Here is a 21,699-nt window from a genome sequence, read left to right on the forward strand (position 1 = left end):
GTTAGACATATTGTGCAATAAGATGAGAAACTATATGTGCATGGTTTTCATAATATATATGTTATATTTAATGTAGATGGTAACACGCAATTGGATGTATAATGCTGATCGGCGCTCCGAAGAGTTCATTAATGGCGTGCACTATTTCTTAGGTGTGGCCGAGATAAACAAGAGGGACGGTTTCATGTGCTGTCCATGTGTTGTGTGCAGGAACTTGACGGAATATTCTAACTCAAGAACTCTTCATTCACACTTATTAAAGTCGGGTTTCGTACCAAACTATATTTGTTGGACCAAGCATGGAGAAAGCGAAATTATAATGGATGAAGGTGAAGAAGAAGAAGAAGAAGAAGAAGAAGAAGAAGAATTAGACCATGCCAACATTATTGCTCAGTACGGTGGCTTCAATAATGTTGCAATGGGGAGAGATAATGAAGAAGAGGTAGCGGCAGAAGATGATCGGGGCGATGATGCTTTTGGTGATGCCATTCGTGATGCACAAAGAGAATGTGAAAGTGAGAAAGAGAAAGCCAAGTTCGAGCGCATGCTAGAAGATCACATGAAATCGCTATATCCACTGCTGAAGAGGGGCAAAAAAAGCTGGGTACCATACTGAAATTGCTGCAATGGAAGGCAAAAGAATGGTACATCTGACAAGGCATTTGGGCAGTTATTGAAGATCATAAAAAAGATGCTTTCGAAAGGCAACGAATTGCCCACCACTACGTATGAAGCAAAACAAATGTATCAATAGAGGGCAAGATTTGAACCGGCAGGAGTCTAATGAACCCTCAACATTTACATGAACTCGGCACACAAATGTTTGCAATAAACAAGTGGTGCATGGAGGCGTCTAAAAGGGGAGATAATTGGATTTCTGTTCGTATTCGACAACATCACTACTTCCGTGGAGATGACCTCATATACGTCCAGTTCGAAGAATTGCACCAATTATGTCACCTCGATGCTCTCGACAAATCTCTCGTCAGCTGCTTTTGTCTGTAAGTATTTCTTTTTATTAAACTTCTACCTTCTTTAATTATATGTATATAATCCTTACACATTTATGATTTGTATGTATATATGCAGGCACCAAATGAGAGAGCTCAGAAGCAAAAATGACAATAGTATTGGGTTCGTTGACCCTTATATTGTTTTATCTCATGAGACAGAAGTCTGCACTAATCTTATGACGTTCTTTGTGAACAAAAAAAAACAAAAAATACTCTTCCCCTATGACTTCGAGTGAGTTATATAGTTATTAAGTGCATGCATATTTTATTTTACTTATTATTACTTGATCCGGGTTTTATATAGTTATAGGCCTAACTATATATATGTGTAAACAGTTTTCACTAGATACTCATGGTCATTGAAATTCCCAAGAACCGGTTGATAATCTATGACTCAATGAGAAAACCACAAGAAAATTACCAACAAATGGTAAACATTATTCAAAGGTACGTAAGAATATCATGATATGACTCTGCAATTATTAGTTGACGATCCATATGGTTGTGTGTAGGGTTTGGGAAAGATTTATTGACCGTTAAGATCTCATTGGTTGTAAAGCGCCGCTTAATATAATTCATCCACAAGTAAGTTGTACTAACTAGCAAACTTTCACTTACTTTTAGCTTTCTTATTGTCGTGGTCATGAATCTTTTATATATATATATATATATCGTACAATGGTGTTTAAGACAAGAAGGGGGAACAACCTATGTGCATATTACGTGTGTAAATTCATGATGGTACAAGTCAATCAAACACCCACAGAGACGGTCAGAGTATGCTACATGTCTCTTTTCATTATCTCCTGATTTATATTGAATAACTTAGATAACTAATACCTTTTTTATTTTATTTCAAATTAAAGACAGAATGGTTGAGGGAAAAGGTCATGCAAAAAGACCGCATCAAAGCTATTCAAGAGACGATAGCAGGATTTCTCCGCGAGCAAGTGATCAATCCAAACGGCGAGTTTCACTTCAACGGCAATGAAACTCTTATTCCAAACAACGATGATCATTTGTATCGGTTTTAGAGATTGGGAGAAAAAACTCTATGTATATATGTGTTACGAATTTTGTACTTATAAAACTATATATAAAGCTTTTTATATATCCATCTATTTAATTATTGATGTGGTCTATTCATTTTATTATAGGCAAAGCTTAATTATAAAGCCAAGCCTATAATTTCCATTTATATATGCTTAATATGCGTGTAATATATATATATATAATTATATCAGCATAAAATATGTATTGACAAACCTATTATTATATAAAAACAATAAACAGAACCGAAGAAATGAACCGAAAAAAGAACCCTTTAAAACCGGTTGGTAATACCAACCGGTGTTAAAGGGTCCGGCAACGTGGCAACTCTGTCAGAACCCTTTAACACCGGTTGGTTATACCAACCGGTGTTAAAGGGGGGGCTTTAGCTCCGGTTCCTTGAACTGGGACTAAAGGGTGGGCCTTTAGTCTCGGAAGGGCAGCACCGGCTCGGAAACCGAGGCAACAGACCTTTTACGACCGGTGCTAATGCTCGATCGTGCAGCAGTGGAACCCTCAATGATACACTAAATTTTTTTGTTGGTAAAACTTAGTAGTGTTATGTGGAAGTCTAGAATCGAGCTTAGGTTGCCGCCGACTTCAACACGCAAGGATGGTGCAGCTCAACGCGTTGAGACGTAGGAACACACGAGCTTGGCTAGTGGCCACACCTTGAGGATGGTCGACCCTATGGCTGCAATGGAGGTGGAGAGGCGAGAGTAGGACATTGGATAAAAACGGTACGGATATTTTTCGACCGTATCCGAGACCGAATTTGTTTAGAGGGGTTCAGATTATTTGAGTCCGAATATTCAACATCCGATACCGTATCCGTATTCGAATACTTAAATCGTATATTTATAATGTCGACATCCAATCATATCTTATCCGACATGATTGACATTATCCGTATTCGAATCCAAATCCGACCAGAAATATGAAAACAAATATAATATCGGTGATATCCGTCCGTATCCGATCCGTTTTCATCCCTAGCAGTTGTGGTCGATCTCAATTTATTGGAGGAGGTATAAACTCTCCCTTTATTTGAGAGGAGAATAGGAGTTTTTACGGTGACCACTACAAGTAGGGGAATTTAATAGGGAGTTGCTAAAAAAAGATCCATCTCTCACTACATGACAGTTTTACTGAGTTTTTTTTATCTCTCTTAGGCCTTGTTTAGTTCACTCCAAAACTAAAAACTTTTCAAGATTTATCGTCACATCAAATCTTGCGGCACATGCATGAATTATTAAATATAGATAAAAACAAAAACTAATTGCACAATTTATATGTAAATTACGAGATAAATCTTTTGAACCTAGATAGTTTATGATTAAATAATAATTGTCAAATAAAAACGAAAATACTACAGTACCTAAAATCAAAAGATTTCTAAAACTAAACAAGTACCTAAAATCAAAAGATTTTTAGAACTAAACAAGGCCTTAGATAAGCATTCAAACACATACGAGAAATCTTTCGTTCCCACTTCCAAACGAGCCAACGGTATAGCGCTATGCCCTAAAGCCCTCAAAGGAACCATGGGTGCAGCCGTACAGGACTGGAGGTAGTTCGCAAATGTCTCGCCTCCTTCCTCGCCGCCGCCACCTCTCCTCCTCCGCCTCTACTGCCTCTCTCAGTGAACTCGCCTCCCTCCTCGCCGCCGGCCGCTTCCACCGCGCCGTCGACCTCGCCAAATACCTCCTCTCCTCCCATCCCCCCGCCGTCAGCGTCCCCGACCTCTACCACGCCCTCGCCGCCACAGCCGACACCCAGGACGACCTGCGGGCGCCCCCCCATTCCTTCCTCTGCGACGCGGCCTCCGCCCTCGTTGTCGCCTCCGCGCGTCTGTGCCAACCCGACGGCGCGCTCCGCCTGCTCTCCCTCCTCGCCAGCGCGGGCGACGGCGCCTGTGCCGGTTCGGTGCGCTCGCCGCTGCCGTCCCTATCGTCCTGCAACCTCCTCCTCGAGTCCCTCCTATCCGTAGGCCGCCACGCCGATGTGCGCGCCGCGTTCGGCCTCCTCGTGGCGGCCGGGGCGCGCCCGGACACCTTCGCGTGGAACAAGGCCGTCCAGGCCTGCGTTGCGGCGGGCGACCTCGATGAGGCACTCGCCATGCTGCGGCGGATGGGCCGTAGCGAAGGCGCCCCTCCTCCCGACGCGTTCTCGTACAACGTGGTCATTGCAGGGTTGTGGAGGTCAGGGAAGGGCAGCGACGCCCTCAAGGTGTTCGATGAAATGGTGGACAGGGGAGTCGCGCCTAACCAGATCACCTACAACACGATGATTGATGGGCATGTCAAGGGTGGGGACCTGGAGGCTGGTTTCAGACTGCGGGATCAAATGCTACAAGATGGCCGGAAGCCAAATGTTGTCACTTACAATGTGCTGCTATCAGGGCTGTGCCGTGCTGGCAGGATGGATGAGACGAGAGCCCTGATGGATGAGATGACATCATATAGCATGTTGCCAGATGGTTTCACATATAGCATATTGTTTGATGGCCTCACACGAACTGGAGATTCACGGACCATGCTTTCTTTGTTTGGAGAGTCTTTGAAGAAGGGTGTTATCATTGGAGCATACACTTGCAGTATCTTGCTCAATGGCCTATGCAAGGATGGGAAGGTCGCAAAGGCAGAACAGGTGTTGGAGATGTTGGTACACACAGGATTGGTCCCAACAACAGCAATCTACAACACTCTAATAAATGGCTATTGTCAGGTTCGTGACCTCCAAGGGGCCTTCTCCATCTTTGAGCAGATGAAATCACGTCATATTAGGCCAGATCACATCACCTACAATGCACTCATAAATGGTTTGTGTAAGATGGAAATGATCACCGAAGCAGAGGATTTGGTGATGGAGATGGAGAAGAGCGGAGTGGATCCAAGTGTGGAGACTTTCAATACACTGATTGACGCTTATGGGAGGGCTGGGCAACTTGAAAAGTGTTTCACTGTTCTGTCTGATATGCAAGACAAGGGGATAAAGTCAAATGTTATCTCTTTTGGTTCGGTTGTCAAGGCTTTTTGCAAGAACGGAAAAATCCCAGAAGCTGTAGCTATCTTGGATGATATGATACACAAAGATGTTGTACCAAATGCACAGGTGTACAACTCAATCATCGATGCTTATATAGAGTCAGGTGGCACTGAGCAGGCTTTCCTTCTGGTTGAGAAGATGAAAAGTAGTGGAGTATCTGCAAGTATATTTACCTATAATTTGCTGCTAAAAGGTCTTTGCAAAAATTCGCAAATAGATGAAGCTGAAGAATTGATTTACAACTTAACAAATCAAGGGCTGAGACCTGACGTTGTTAGCTACAATACTATAATATCAGCATGCTGCAACAAGGGCGATACTGATAGAGCATTGGAGCTTCTCCAAGAAATGCACAAGTATGATATCAGACCTACACTGAGAACATACCATCCACTTCTTAGTGCATTAGGTAGTGCAGGGAGAGTTCATGATATGGAATGCCTGTATCAGCATATGGTGCACAAGAATGTTGAACCTAGCAGTAGCATATATGGCACGAGATGTGAAAATGAATCAAAGGTAGCATCTCTGAAGAAGGAAATGTCAGAGAAAGGAATAGCCTTTGATGACACGGAAAGAACTAACCTTGAGCTAGATAGGATAATAGCAAGTCCAATTTGATTGCATTGTCTTGAAATGAAAAAGGCTGGAAGGTTGCCTGTTATGTTAATATCAAAAACAAATTTTCAGATTTGAGTTCAATTGTACAGACATGAAACAGAAATGGCAATATGCGGGTCTAAAGATGCTAGCTGCTAAATGTTAGGTATAATTTGCTTGAACTTTTTACTCCTGCCAAGAACTGTGTCATTGGGTTCTTCTTTAATCTGCCCTAGCAGTGTGGTTGGGTCAAATTTTCTTATTGCTGTGTTTTGAAAAACTTGGGTGCCATGCTCCTTCAGAGGGCATTATTTGAAAAGTTTATTGTTGCACATCAAGGGAATAATTGTATAGTTGACCAATTTTTCTTTACCTCAGTGTGGTTCTCTAATTTACTCCATTGTATGCAATTCATGGTGCTTCATGCTTTTGCCTATATACTTATCAGCACTATCTTTTGTTTGCTATGATCCAACAAAATATGATGTTTCCTTTACTGGTGAAGTGTTCAAACACTTATAGGATTGGCTACTAGTTGGTATCATATTTTGATGAAAGCACTGCTACTATTTTAGGTGAAACTGAATGGTCGAAAAGTGTAAGGTGTTAAAACTGATGCTACTTCAAGTTTACTGGTTTTTCCTTTTCCTGGGAAAACAATTTATATTAGTTTCAATTTAATTTCATATGTCTCCAAGGATGTATGTTCATATCTTTGTTTGACTGATACTTGAAGGTAAAAAATATCCTTTGCTATTATGGCACTTGCTCATTGCTCGACTTATTGGTTTGGATCTCTGAAGTGCTTGAAAATCAGGAGTATCTGCCATGTAGTGTTGCTATGTCATATTTGATTCCTCGTGTGTTTTGTTAATGGCTATATGCTAGTTATTATACTTGGATCCTACTTTTCCTTTTGCATCTCAGTACATGTATCTACATTATTTTTTGTCCAAAGAAAATCATATATTTTTATCCAGAACCTGATAAATATGTGTATTCATTTCACTGAAATTTCTTGAGCACTAATATTGATTCAGGATTCAGGAAAGAAATTTCCTGTCCACAAGTTAAGATGCAGTACATCTCAAGATCAGCTTACCACTATTTCTTGATTGGTCTTGGACCCTTGGAAGATACATTTTCCTAGGAGTTATTGCCTCATTAAATGTGTGCCATTTACTGCCAGAGAACCTTTTTGCCTTTTGTGGAAGCTGGACTATTTATTTGCTCCTTAGACTTAAGGCCCTCTTGCCAGAGAACTTTCTTAGGCCTTGTTTAGTTCCGAAAAGTGAAAACTTTTCGGAACTGTAGCACCTTCGTTTGTTTGTGACAAATATTATCCAATCATGGACTAACTAGGATCAAAATATTTGTCTCGTGATTTCCAGCTAAACTGTGTAATTAGTTTTTGTTTTCGTCTATATTTAATGTTTCATGCATGTGCCACAAGATTCGATGTGACGGGGAATCTTGAAAACTTTTTGGTTTTCAGGGTGAACTAAACAAGGCCTTAATGTTGTGATTTGTGATCCAGTTCTGAAATGAATCTCAACTAAAGATTTATGTTGATCTATAAAAATGTTTATGTGAAGATCTTGCCAACCAGTTTTGACAGATTAGTTCCACAATTTCATGCTCTAAGCTTATATTATCGTTTACCACATCTGTCAATGGTCCAAGCTAACTATGTTCATGTTAGTGCTGACAGTAGTTTACTTGCCTGTATTGATTTTGCACTTGAAACACTTTTATAATGAATTGTAAATATTCTGTCAGGTTAACTAGTTTATCATTCAAGAGCTGTATTTACATGCTCCACATTACCATGTCCAGGTTCACTATCAGGTCAACTAAATTTGTGCACAGCTGTGTAGTGGACTTATTTCCTGTCCAAGGTTTCCAGTCTGCCACATGCAACAATGAGAAAGCTATTACCAAGTTATAGTGTGGATAGTACTTCATGAAACACAAAAGTTACACTACTTGCTGAAGCAGAAGGAAATGGAAGAACCCGTTATGAATCATTCCATGAGTTACTCAAGATCCATGAGCATGCATTGGTTATTACAGGAAAACTTCAGGCATGAGAGAACCCAACAGACTTTGGCTACCTTCTGATTTGATAGTGATTGCAAATGGTGATGTCTTCTGGATTGTAGATCGGACTTAAATGCATCCTGCCATGGTAAAAATTCTGCAACCAATAGAATATGGAGGTTTGGGTGTTCTGTATCTAAAGATAGCTGCCTATAATTATGTGCGCACTCCCTCCAAATTTATTTTGAGTCTCAAGTTCAAGTCATGTTCATGCCTCGACAAGGTTCCACATTGATGATGGTCTTTTTTTTATTTGACAATTGGGTAGAAGTCACCGCTGTCAGAAAAGGGTCCACATGATAGAAAGGGTGAAGTGAACTTCTCTCTTCATGATTTTCAGTCTGGATGGACACTGAAAGAAATGAGAAAGTTATTGCCAAGTTATATGGCTGTGGATAGTACTTCTTGAAACCAAGTTTCTAGGAGCACAAAAGAAAATGGCCCTCAAGAATTAAACTAGGAGCTACTTAAGATCCATGAGCAATCATCGTTACTTAGTGTTGGTTGTCACAGGACAACTTCCAGCAGGAGTGTATGGCTACCTTCTGATTTGATAGTGGATACAAAAGGTGATTTTATCTGGACTCGAGATCAGATGTAACTTACATCATGTATAGGTGTGCAGTGGCGTCTTGTGTGGTAAAAGATTTGGAGCAAGTAGAGTATGGCCTGTGTATTCTGAATCTGACGCTAGATGGCCATGATTTGCAGCTGATATGAATGTGGTTGCAAAAGGTACCATATGCAGCTGAGGTACTGTGCTTATGGTACTCAAGTTATTACTAAAACAAAGATGATGGAGATAGTCAGACAAGCTGTTCACTAGAAACAGTGGATCAACAGATCAAGGGTATTATTAGCTAATTGTGGTGACAATCTCGTGCTCTGGTCCAAGGCTGCCATGATCCATGGTCTCTCTTCTACCACCATGGGGACGCCGACTATGTCGCCGTTCTTCTAGGTGGCCAGGGGCCTCCTCCTAATTCGATTTGACGTGATCCAGGTGATGGAACTCTTCCCATGATCTCATTTAAATCGATCTGTATGCAATCAGTGTGCTGGGTTTTGAATTGTTTTTGGATCTAGGAGGGGACCTGATGTGCAGGGGAAGCACACATGGTGCCACACTGCAGATGGGCGGCCTGGTGCACACCCTTGGGGCTCATGTGTGTTATTTGATAGTTCAAGTTTGAAGCTATGAATAGAGCACATTGCTGATTGGAGTGATTGCTTATCATTCCTCTCTGTTTGGATATTATGAAAGGCGTGAAATCACCTCATATTCAAGGGTTAAGTTGAGTCGGCCCACCACCACTATACAGTCTCACCGAGCGTAGCACAGCTACCAGCGACAACCCTAGCCACCCATGGAAGCTATGAAAGTGGATCATTGGGCTCATATTGGTGAACTAATATGGGCTAGATCCAGGACTGATCTGTGGGCGTGGAGGTGGCGGTCGATGATTCCATTACCACTGAACTAAATTGTGAACTTCAGAGCTGTTAATCCCAAATTTTGGTAAGCCAGGGAACTGTCCATGGGTCTGCTTCGTGAAAGGAGGGACAACCAGATAAGTGGATCGACTAAATAAAAGCATGGATGAAAATAGTCGATCAAAGGAATGTTGAATCAAGGCAAGACGTGGAAGACGTGTTGGGTTTCATTGTGAAAAGAAAAATTAGAGTCCGAATTACCTTTTTTTGGATAGTCGTGTTAGAACATAAGACTAGGTTTCAGGGCTATAAATATTAGGAACTCGATCCTTCTAAGAATATACACAATCATAATACAAACCCCTTCTGGTTTCGGCCAGCAACCTTATGAGTAGGAGTAATAGTAGATCTCGACGAGACTCTCGACAAATCGAGCTACATCGGTTGAATTCGACCTTCGGTTTGCTTGTAAGCATTGTTATGGTTCATGTTTAGTTTGTCATGGCCGCATCGTTTGAATTCATGTCAAACTCGATTTTGAACTATTTATCGACTTGAATCGTATTTGTAAGGCTACATTGCTTCAATCTCTTATGAATATCGATTTGAGTTAGTTATCGGCTTTATTAAATTGACAATTTAATAGATTCATTAAGTTATCAATATTGTTTAGAGATTAATATTTTATTTATTGTAACAATGTGCCCAATCAAGATTCGACGGGTTAGTTCGAACTTCAAGTCTAAATGCTCGCTACAAAATCCTAAGCAAACAACGACTACTGAGCAAATTTAAGATAACTAACTTGATCTTGATTGTTATGTGTTGTGTGTTTGAGATATTTACTTTATTATGATTAATTTGGTAATTAAAACTAAATCTAGTTATAATAAAGTAGATAGATCGTGTTCATGCTTCATGGATCTTGTATCGGCTAAATAACCAATCCAGTTAAGCTTAACGAATAGTACACGTGCGTGGACCTGATTATGGTATTAAATAAATTAGTAACTCATGTTGAATTTATTGAAGCCCGTTGTCCATTAGACCAGGTGAATATAAAATTAACATAATTACGAAAGTAATTTATTAGAACCGAAAGCCTTTAGACTAGTTTTAATGAATTATTGTTTATCTAATGGATAAGAGGATAAATACACGTAAGCTATCTCTTGCATACATATAGCGCATCGGCTAAATAGCAGATCCGATTACTTTTACCCGTAGATGTGATCTTTTGATGAAATATCAAAAAGCTTAATAACAAATGTCATAATGTATATTGTTCAAAAAAAATGTCATAATGTATTATCTTTAGGAGTTGATTTTTTAGTCATTATCCTTTAATTAACGGCTTCTTAGAGCCATATATTTTGGAACTGTCTAGCAACAACCGGCATGTTCCATAATTTGACATTTGTATCTCTTCCTTATCAATTTCAGGTCAAATTGACTGGCACGCCCCAAATTCGAGTCACCAAGCTCGTGCGTTGAGGCTTAGGAGGTCTAGAATTTCAGCTTCTGCACTTCCTCTGAGAGCCACCGAGATCTGTTGATGTGAGAATCCAATTTTTGCACCAACAAGAGCTTTTTGGTAAGTTGGACTAGCTTCTTGAAACTTGTAGAATGTATTTAGTGTATGAGAAATTTTAATTGTAATTTGATTGTTTACTCCTGTAAGGTCTATGCACTATCGCGGAAAGTTAATTAGCTAGGATTCCATGTTTGCTATTTTTGTTTTAGTTTTGAATGAGAAGTTATCAAATCAGAAGAATCATCTCCACTCTTAGTTATATTCATTCATTCTACCTGGCCAATGAATGCACTGTGTTGTCTTGATTTTTTTGGTCTCGATAATTTTTTAGTACACATGCAAAATTAAATTACCCTGATCTTATTTTAGCTTGCTATGAAATATATCATGCAAATTTTTGTTGCTCCTGTTGCAAGGCACGGCTTATCAGCTATTGTATAGTGTTTTTCTCTCACAATAAATCAGCGAATATTACTTTTTTCAGCATCAATATAAGCCAAATTTCAGCCAAATGAAAAGTGTGAACGAACAGTGTTTTCTACAACAAATCAGCATAAGCAGCAGCATAAGCCAAATTTGACTAGATGTTGTTGCCTCCTAAATTTGGCTAGATCATTGGTTTGCAACAATTGATTTTTGATAGTGTTTATAGATGCATCCACATTTATAGATCAAGCCAGCAATTGATTTTGTGTTTGTGGTTTAGAATAATTGATTATATGTACCCATGTTTGCATCAATTAATTATGCCTTTCAGAGTCTCATGAATTGCAGAAACACCAGCTTCCAAACCCTCATGTCTTTTTGTTTGTCTTAATTATTTGCCCATTAGCCAGGCCGATTGGATGCAATCCCACACTGTCTAAATTTAGCTAGGCAGCATGTGATACCCGATGCAGAGTGGTGAAACTTTAGGATATGTCAATGCAATTAAGCGCTCCACTCCATAGATGTTCTGAAGCTTATCTCTGATTTCCTATAACTCTTTCAGCATTGATTTGCATGCAGTTTGTCCATATAACACCAGTGCGTAGAATGGAAGTATCATATCTGCAATATAGAGAAAACCACTTTCTGTTATGTTTCGGTATAGACATGGTATCTTAGATGTTTTTCATTTAGAACTGTTTATTACTAATCACTGATAATGTTCATTCCAATGCAGTATGTAATCATAACCAAAGGGAGCTATTTGAACCAGGAGTAAAGACTACCAAAGTGTATTTTTAACCATGGCGTAGTATTGAAAGCTTTTTTTTGATGTACTGATAGATATTGTGATGTGCTGGCTGTTTGTCACAGCTAATGCTTCTCAATGATGCATTATTTAGGGAAAAATAAAAATCTTCCATAGTAAAATTGCGATATTGCTTTTTCTATGCATTTAGCTATATGTTATTGTTTGACTATATACTTAGATATACATTATATCTAAATGCTATACATGAATCTAGAATAGCCAAAATATCTCTAATTTAGAATGGAGTATAAGACAGCAGGGACCATGCATTCAACGAGGGTTATCCGTGCTTCCTGGGACAAACGAGTTTACCAGCGTCCGTCATGTGAAGGAGAGAACAATGCAGCAGCATAATAAATAAATAAATAAACATTACTAAAGTCTCGTTGGAAAAGCGTGTGAAGTCATGACTGTTGAATTCAGAAAGGGAGTAAAATTAAAACAAACCAAGTAAAACTTAAAAAAAGATGCACCAGCCGGGAATCGAACCCGGGTCTGTACCGTGGCAGGGTACTATTCTACCACTAGACCACTGGTGCTATTTGGCTAATTACCGAAATTGGCCTTTCATATTGTCTAATTTTGAAATTAAGGCATATTCATGTACATCGATGTACGTGTGGGCAAGGCAAAACAGAAGCTCTATTTTTTCAACATCGGGTTTGTTGGCCTTGTTTACTTCCCAAAAATTTTGCAAAATTTTTCAAAAAATTTCCATCACATCGAATCTCGCGGCATATGCATAGAGCATTAGATATAGATAAAAATAATAACTAATTATACAGTTTGCCTGTAATTTATGAGACAAATCTTTTGAACTTAGTTAATCCATGATTAGACAATATTTGTCAAATACAAACGAAAATGCTACAGTGTTCATTTTGCAAAAATTTTTGCAACTAAACAAGGCCATAAACTTAACTGTGCGTTAACATATGTTCAGTTTTATCACAAAAATTGAAGTCAATAATTCGTGCCTTGCTTTCTGTATGAGTAGGACCAAATGACCTCTTTGAGTGCCAAGGAAACTTCATCCAAAAAGAGCTAACTAGCATGGCTGTGGCAGGTTAGAGAATCACCCAAAACCCACCTTTAATTGGTCATGGCCAGCAGAGCATGACATCCGATAGCGACGGCTACATGCCCTACAAAACTAACATCCTCTCGAGTCCGATCGAATCAGTTGGCTTCCACCGGCAGGCCGGCGATGCTCCAAAATCTCAAATTGCTCTCCAAAAGAGTGGCTCTATTTTCATGCTTCAAGGATCGTCGCTTCTTAAAGCTTTGCTATAGCGAAGGCTCCTGTTTCCCAGCATGCATCATGCGTCGCCATCGGCCGAAATTATTATATGCTAGCTATGCAGTAATAATCTTGACCAAATGATGGCCACATATTCAAACCAATCAAGGGATGCGCAATCTCTGGCCTTTCTAGGGGTATCGAAAACATGGCCAAGAAAAACGTGTAGGCAGTAGTGTGTGAGAGCCTGATTCTTGCTGGAGCCATACGATGTGTTTGTTTTGGGTGCACTCCTTTCATAAAGAAATTGTTTCTAATATCTGAGTGATCAGGTATGTAGATTAGCCAGTCTTAAACTTGGATGGTAGTCTTATCTTCTAGCTTAAACTATGAGACCGGTAACAGACACCCTCCAATTATCAAAACCGGCGGATAATTTGGTCGTCATGTTTGTTTTAAAGATGGTTTCTATTTTGTAAAAATAAAAAATATAATTTAATATAGAATAATTCATAAATAATTTATTTTAAATATGTAACTAGTACCCACTTTTTTTCAAAAATATTGTCCATTTGTTTATGATAAACAAGTATTTAAAATTGATGGTTCCTATTGTTGTATTGCTCATAGTTGCATTCATTATTTATATTTAAAAGAAATAAGACTTAAATAACTCTAAAGGTAGCACTAATGATAGATCATATTTTTAAAATAAAACTTGAACTAGTTCATAATTTTATGATTTTAAATAAATTAATTATTAATGGGTTTAGGGTTTTAGGGTTTAGGGTTTAGGGTTTAGGTTTTTAGGGTTAGGGTTTAGGGTTTATATTTGTAGATACAAAACTATATTTTTATTATTAGAAAAATAAAAATACTTTTAAAGCTAGCTAGAGAATAAATTTAGTTTGCTTTCGACAGTTGGAGGGTGTGTTATATCTGGTTTCACAATTCAAGGGTAAAAATTGAACTACACTATAAGTTCGAGGTTGAAATATATATACTTTACCCTAGTAATAATAAAGGCATAACATCTGAAACTGGGTTGTTAGATCGAGGTGCATCAGAAACCACTTAGAATATTTTTACAATGGTTGAAGAGGCGATGAGAAGCGATTGCTATGTCCATGGTCGGTGGATCCAAAATATAAGAAAACGATAGGAGACAATGGGAGCAAGACGATGGAAGACGATAGGTGTGTCTATGGTCGGTGGGCCATAGACATCACATCGCCTCCGAAATTATGGGGATTAGGACCCTAAATAGAGGAGTGGTAATTCTTTTTTTTCGCATTTCTTTTTTTAATAAAAGGTAAAAGAGTAATTTCATAATTGTAAAAATAATATTTCGATTAGCATAGTTAGGGTGTATGATTCAAGTACTATAGTTAGTTAGATAAAAATATTCTTCTTAAGTTTTTTAAAATCTTTTTAGGGCTCCACCCGCCGGCGTCCACCATTGTGTTACAGGGACCCGTCGCCGCCGATGATAAGGGTTGGGGTTTAAGAGAACCTTGTACAATAACGTTATTACCCTTCCACAAATTAAATCAAGAAAAAAGGTTTTTTAGTGAAGGCGATAGGAGGCGATTGGAAGCGATTCCAACCATTATAAAAGATCTCACCTAACACCTAGGCAACAATAGAAATGTTAGATCACAATCACACATCTAAAGGGTTCTAGACAAAGGCATTCCTTAGCAAACATGACAACGTGTTCCGCCAATAATTGCAAGGTATATGTTCCATTTTGGGTAGAAGGTCACTGTTTCTAGCTCAGTCCCACAGTCTACACACTCACCAAAGTTCTCATATTCCATCACCTTTCATCCTTTCTGGCTCAGCCAGCTATGCATGCAAAGGCCACGAGACTATCTGTTCATATAATGCGTGTTGAAGCAATGATAAGTCCTTAAATTTGTCCAATGCTTGTCTGATTATTTGTGGTTCTCATATGCTGAGGAATTGGCTAACAGGCATATATAGGGAAGGAGGAGAGAAAACCTATAGCTACTTTTGTAGTGGTTGCAGTTCTTATTTGGGAAATTTGGGAGTCGGGAAAATTAATCAGTCCTTTGATCCATTATATTATTATGTAGCGGGTGTGGTACTGTTTCCTACCCTCTCCACTCCAAATTATAAAATATTTTGGTTTTCTAGCTAGATACGTTGTTTTATTATGCATCTAGATATAGTGTATATCTACGTACTCCCTCCGTCCCAAAAAGAGTGACATTTTTGACTTTCGGACATCGTGTTTGACCGTTCGTCTTATTCAAAAATTTTATGTAAATTATAAAATAAATTAATCATAGGTAAAGTATCTCTAATGATAAAATAAGTCTTAACAAAATATATAATATTTATGTAAAAATTTTGAATAAGACGAATGGTCAAATAAGATGTCTGAAATTCTAAAACGACACTCTTTTTACGACGGAGGAAGTATAAAATTCCTGTGATACTCAGTGGAACTCGATCATGTATGTGTTTCTAGTTGACTTAAATTATGCGTGCTTTGCCAACTCTTTTTGAGAAATGTGTTAAATATGTTTCAAGTTCAGTTGCATATTATAAAGACCAATTTTTGATGGAGCGAAGTGGAGGTCCGTCACCGGAGGCTTGGGCCAGAGCACGGTTAAGGGTACGGTAATGATCTTGTAAATTAGGATTCCACCGAATATATGATCTTGTAAGCCGCCGCACGGCGTTGTAACCCAACTCTTGATAATAGTGAGGAATGTTTGCTGGCTGGTGCTCGCGGTTTTTCCCCTTCACATTGGAGGAGTTTTTCATGTTAAATCTTGTGTCTCCGCTGTGTGTTTGATCTTGTGTTTTTCATTGTTTATCCGCCGTCATTCACAACAAAATATGTGCTTTGCGAACTTTCACTTCCACATACAGTTTATGGCCGTCCGTTTTTATTGACTCACTTAGACCAGTCTCAATGCATATTTCATGAGAGTGTCATGCACATTAAATAGGGTGCCACATAAGTAAAATTGCTGACTTGGTAAGGTCATTAAATGAAAGAGTTTCATCAGATGAGAGAGGAGTTTCATCCCCATAAAACTCATGTGGCTCGGTTACCTAGTTTAGAGTCTTGGTAACTGTATCATGAAACTATGCATTGAGACTGGCCTTAAAGGTACATGTATCTAGAGTCCTAGGTATAAGATCAGTTAATTACAATATACTCTTTCAGTGAAAAAAGATACACCAACGATTTGCGCTGCTCAGCTGTCTCGTCGATCTGATTGCTGTTACAATCTTTTACTATAGTTGAGAAGAATCTCTTACTGACTTTTTTTAACGAGAACTGGCATGCATAAGTGAATGAGTCTGAGTCGAAAGCAAAGTCAAAAGCTATTTACTGAGATGATAGCCGAAGATTAGTCATAGGGAGGCAAAAGATCTGAATCTCTTACTAACTTTAATTCGATCAATTGTGTGTGCACCTTTAACTCGACGGTTAAACTCAGCCAAGCACACACTTTTCACGTGAAAGAGTGGCAGGGCCAATGAGTAATTCGCTTGTGTTTTTTAAAAGCAAAAAAATAATGGAAGGCATCCCAAGAATTCCTATAAAGTCAAACTTTTTAACGGAAGATAAGCTCATCCGAAAAAAAAAAAGTAAAGGTCACTCTCTATCGATCTTCCAAACCATGGAAATTGAAGAAAAACCATGGAAATCGAAGAGTATATATAAGTCTTTGTTCCTAAAAGAAAATTGTCAATAATCAGCTAGCTACATGAATTTGGATCATTTCCTAATACCAAATGGAGGGAGCAGAGAATTTTTGCAGTTTTTCTTGCCAATGAGGAGTTTGACATATATCTCAAATCCAAGACAGTGGATAGTTCCATCGGTTGGCATTTAAAGATGAACATTGCTTAGTTCACTAGGCCGGGCCACCACGGATCTAGATAGACCCGAGATTCTCACATCCTGCATTTTCTCTACTTTGGTCACACACTGATAAGATCGCATTGCTCTTGCAATCTTAATAAGACTAAATAAACTAAAACTAAATCTGAAGATCTTAGACCCGAGGTCAATGATACTTTGTGATTTTTTTGCTGTAATACATTAACCTAGCATAAATAATTAAATTAATATAATGAAAAATTCATGGTTCCTAGCTAAGATCGTTGGTATGTTAGATGATCAATCCTTTTCTTTTTTTCACGGTATTAGGTTTGCAGAAACGAATATAATGCATACATATGGCTTCCTTCATGCTACTAGAGAAAAGTTATTCTTTCAGAAACGTAGGTACATGTAGTCAATATAACTCATCTTTATAGATAATATAAGCAGAGAAAAATGTAGACTGATGCCTTTGAACAGGTTAGCGAGAGAATACATGATAGATCGGTATGTAGCTAGCATCCTTTATTGAAATGGTCGGTCATATGCGCCTTTATTTGGGACGAGAGCACTTAGGGATCCACATCTCCTTTCAAAAGCGAAAAAGTCCACTGCATATTAGAACGAACAATCTTGTCCGGTTTATGAGATCAATACGTACTGTAGCAGCAACCAAGGTAGGAGGAATAACTCATCTCGATCGGCATCTTGTGATGGAAATAAATAAAGCCACCTTCTCATGGACAAAGCTAGCTCATAGGCAGGCCGCAGGCATGCACATGCCTGGCTACACATATATAAACCCTGCAATTGCCTAACTCCTAATTAAGCCTTGGACGGAGCTGGCCGGCCAGCGCACACTCCATTAATTAGCAAGGAAGTCTTGCAAGATCAAGTGAGTTAACCAGTGATTCGTAACTAGGTTATCATTAGTAGAATAGAAAGCTGCAGTGGCGGCAGCCGGCCGGCAAAGCAAGAGCGATCGAGCGCAATGGGAGGCGTGGCATCGGAGCTGGTGGGAGCCAGCAGGGAGAGGCAGAGTAGGAAGAGGAAGCAGTTCCACACGGTGGAGCTCAAGGTGAGGATGGACTGTGATGGCTGCGAGCTCAAGGTCAGGAACACCCTTGCCCGCATGAGAGGTACGTATCCATTTCTTGTTTTGCCTGAATCTTAATCTGTTGCCCTTCTTCAATTAATATTGTAACCATGTACTATATACCATGCATGTAGTAGACTAAAATACTAGCACGCACAAAACTAAAAGTTTTCTCTCTACTCTTTGTATATATCATGCTTAGCATTCGGTTGAACTCCATCACTTGGTCAACCCACATACATTTGGTGTGTCTCTCTAAGTTAATGTCCTCGTCACCATAAGATGCATACATGTTCAAACATCAGAAGTCATGCCAGTCACCTTTGCATGACTTTAGAGTCACTCACACTAGCTAAGTAGCTAGCATGCTCCATTCTCCCTCCCTCTCCTCTATCCAGGCCGACAAAAAGCCTAATCAAATAATATAAATGTACTTATAGTTGGCATGTGAGAGGATGAAATAAAAGAGAACATGGACATTATTCACTTGTACTAGCTAGCGTCATGCCAAGCATTTTGGTACATGACCTAGTGTAGGGAATTTACTGGTTACAACGTTCGCGTAAGTACTGGGGTTTAATAATCAATCAGACACGTATCAATGTGTCTGGCTCGATCGGTTAACACTTAATTAGAAAAAAAGAACGGCAAGAGATGGCTTCCATTGATTATAAGGCCTCTTTGGTAGAGCTCCTGCCTCCTTCGGCTCCTGCACTGTAGCAGCAATGTAACGGGAGTAAAAAAGACTTGCTTTATTTATAGAAGCGGTCAAGAAATATCCGTCTTATTCGAAAATATATTTTCGGAGACGACGGTCGTCTTAAGACAACTACCTCCAAAAATGATATATTTTTGGAGGCGGTCGTCTTAAGGCATCTGCCTCCACAAATCTAATTTTAGAGGCGAGCATACAATAAATCCAAAAATAGTGGCCAGGCCTCCTAGTCCAGGCCCGGTAACGGTTCGTAGTATATATACACGAAACCCTAGCTCCCTTCCACTCCATCTCCCTCAGTCGCGCCCCCATCTCTCCCACTCTCTTCGTCTCTCTCAGCCGAACACATCGTGGCTCCATCCCTCCCCCTCAGCGGACACGATGGCCATGGAACGAGACCCTCCTGGCAGCGCGCCCCTCTCCTCCCTCTGAGCCCAGCCTCCTCCCTCTCCTCCGAGTCCCTCCCTCTCCCCGCGCCACCCCACCCTCTCCCCACATGGCAACGCACGATGGGACACCCTCTAGTAGCGGCTTAGGCCTGTAGGATCCGATGGTGAGGCGCACGAAGGAGCCAGATCTGGCTACCGTGGCACTCAGGGAGGCCTCTCTCGGCGGCAATGGCGCTCGGAGGAGCCGGATCTGGCTACAACAATGCTTGAAGAAGCTGGATCCAGCTACGGCGTGCACAACAGGTGGCCGATGGTGGTGGGGCCCATGTGGATCAAGCGGGCTTGATGGTGGGCTCTGAAATGGGCTCATAGTCAGGTTTTTGTTTTTAATTGATTTACCATGGTGGGCACTCTGACCGCCTCAAAAAATAATTTATAATGACCTTTGGCCCGCCTTGGTAAACTGAAAACGCCCGCCTCCAATAACACTACAGCACAACATTAAAACAACAACTGATTTGGAGTTGCTGAAAGAGGTGTACAATAATGGACAATCTTGCTAAAGGTTATAGCGATGTACCCTGCAGTTGCTAACAAAGGTGTCGCTAGAGTTGGACGACTCTGTGTATCTTATTTTGGGCTGACTTAGGGTTTACTTGTGATTTTTGGCTCATAATTTCGCGGTTGTGGGCTGAAAACAGCAAGCCAATGGACGATTCTATTTAGCAACCAATAGGACTAGTTCTGATATATAGCAACTCATGATTCAATGCAAAAGCAAAATATTTATTTATAGAAACGGATCATCCATCACAATATTTATAGAAACGGACCATCCATCATAATATTTGATATTACCGACTAACGGTATGAGAAAAACCTTAGCAACTCACCATTCAAAACAATAATTGTCAACTTTTAGCAATTGTTAGATGCTACTTTAGTGTTGTGGCGTAATGTAAAAAAACTGTACTAGTGTTACTTAGTAGTCCCTTCAGTTGTTCCCAACCCCCTTGATCTTTTAGCTAAAAAAGTATGTTTTGGCAAGACAATATACTTCCTCTTTTGGTCATCATTTTGGCAAAAAAAATTTAGAGCCTTCAACACCCATCTTGCAATTACAAAAAAGAATATAATGTACATACAAAGGTAGACTACTAAACATTTAGGCTAGCAAAAGTGATCGATTTTGTCGGTGATCGATTCTGGACGAATCTGTCTCGTCGTCTATCGTGTTCTGCATCAGATCATCAAAAAGTTCATGCATGTATTCAAATTAACATAGCATCTATACATCCTCCACCGCAAAATTTGCTTAATTTCGTTGCTGTCACGAATATAATTATTACCCCATGCTTGCATGCATCGACCGGCTGGCGGCTAACCTTCACTTTTTGTTGCAATTTTGCATGGGGTGGTGCAGGGGTGGAGTCGGTGGAGATCAACCGGAAGCAGCAGAAGGTGACGGTAAAGGGGTTCGTGGAGGCGCAGCGGGTGCTGAGGCGCGCCCAGTCCACGGGGAAGCGTGTCGAGCTGTGGCCCTACGTGCCCTACACCAACCTCTACGTCGCGCCGCCGCCGGTGTACGACAAGAGAGCGCCGCCGGGACACATCCGCAGGGTGGACGCACTCATCGCGCCCGCCGCCGGCCAGGAGGAGCACCTCGCCACGCTCTTCAGCGACGATAACCCCAACGCCTGCTCCCTTATGTGATTGATATATATATATAGCCTGCTGCTTGATGCATCATGCTAGATCGAGCCTGCTCCGCCCTTAATTATGTGATGCTGCTGCTTCATTCACGCTGTACTACTAGCTAAGGCGATGTCTTGGTTTGCATGAACAAACTGCTCCGTAGTTTACGCACTAGTAATAATTTGTACTATCTCTTAATTACTTTGAGCCGTTCCGTAGTTACGTAATTTTCCATCATAATATAGAAGTATTCTCCAGTTTTGTATACGACCGCTCCTCAAAAAGAAATCCGACCAAATTGCTCTTAAATTGCTTTAAGCCGTTCCGTTGGTAGGAACTATGTATTCCTTCTTCCACTCAAGCTTCGAATGGAAGGAAAAATATGGAAATATGAATAGTGTGTACATATATCAACACAATAGTAATAAATATATAGTTTATATGTATATGGTTTACATATACTTTAAGTCACTCTAGAGTATTTCTTTTGAAACCAGACACATCCAGTGGATGTGATCGCAAATGTAGGATCCACGTAAATTGTTCCCCTGGTGTGCCTCAGACACTTAACGAGAAAACAGTTCATCAGATAATCAAGCATGGTAGTAATGAAACAAATGAAATAAAGATGCGTGGACCTAGTACTTACCAGGAAGTCGTAGTTTATACGCACT

The 21,699-nt window shown here is 39.9% G+C and overlaps 2 protein-coding genes and 1 non-coding gene across 4 annotated transcripts; 2 read left to right on the forward strand and 1 right to left on the reverse strand.

Moving 5' to 3' along the window:
• LOC8070061 (pentatricopeptide repeat-containing protein At5g12100, mitochondrial) lies at nt 3,578-9,790 on the forward strand. Of its 2 annotated transcripts, XM_021464483.1 has the most exons (3): nt 3,578-5,877; nt 7,548-8,814; nt 8,898-9,790. In XM_021464483.1, the coding sequence occupies exon 1, from the start codon at nt 3,645-3,647 to the stop codon at nt 5,730-5,732; it is 2,088 nt and encodes a 695-aa protein (XP_021320158.1). In that variant the 5' UTR covers nt 3,578-3,644; the 3' UTR covers nt 5,733-5,877; nt 7,548-8,814; nt 8,898-9,790. The 2 variants fall into 2 exon arrangements, with proteins under 2 accessions (XP_021320158.1, XP_002444312.1); XM_002444267.2 differs by having other exon boundaries at nt 7,548-9,790.
• On the reverse strand, nt 12,488-12,558 carry TRNAG-GCC. The gene has a single exon. It is a non-coding gene; the product is annotated as a tRNA-Gly (tRNA).
• On the forward strand, nt 17,868-21,290 carry LOC8070062 (heavy metal-associated isoprenylated plant protein 23). Its single transcript, XM_002444268.2, has 2 exons — nt 17,868-18,269; nt 20,754-21,290. The coding sequence occupies exons 1-2, from the start codon at nt 18,122-18,124 to the stop codon at nt 21,041-21,043; spliced, it is 438 nt and encodes a 145-aa protein (XP_002444313.1). The 5' UTR covers nt 17,868-18,121; the 3' UTR covers nt 21,044-21,290.

The sequence above is a fragment of the Sorghum bicolor genome, chromosome 7, assembly GCF_000003195.3.
Source record: "Sorghum bicolor cultivar BTx623 chromosome 7, Sorghum_bicolor_NCBIv3, whole genome shotgun sequence".
Classification (NCBI taxonomy): domain Eukaryota; kingdom Viridiplantae; phylum Streptophyta; class Magnoliopsida; order Poales; family Poaceae; genus Sorghum; species Sorghum bicolor.

Bases quoted from the DNA above. Each gene is read 5' to 3' on its own strand.
- LOC8070061 (XM_002444267.2), top strand. From the start codon at position 3,645: ATGTCTCGCCTCCTTCCTCGCCGCCGCCACCTCTCCTCCTCCGCCTCT.
- LOC8070062 (XM_002444268.2), top strand. From the start codon at position 18,122: ATGGGAGGCGTGGCATCGGAGCTGGTGGGAGCCAGCAGGGAGAGGCAG. The intron at 18,270-20,753 runs GTACGTATCCAT...GGGGTGGTGCAG, and splicing joins CACCCTTGCCCGCATGAGAG to GGGTGGAGTCGGTGGAGATC.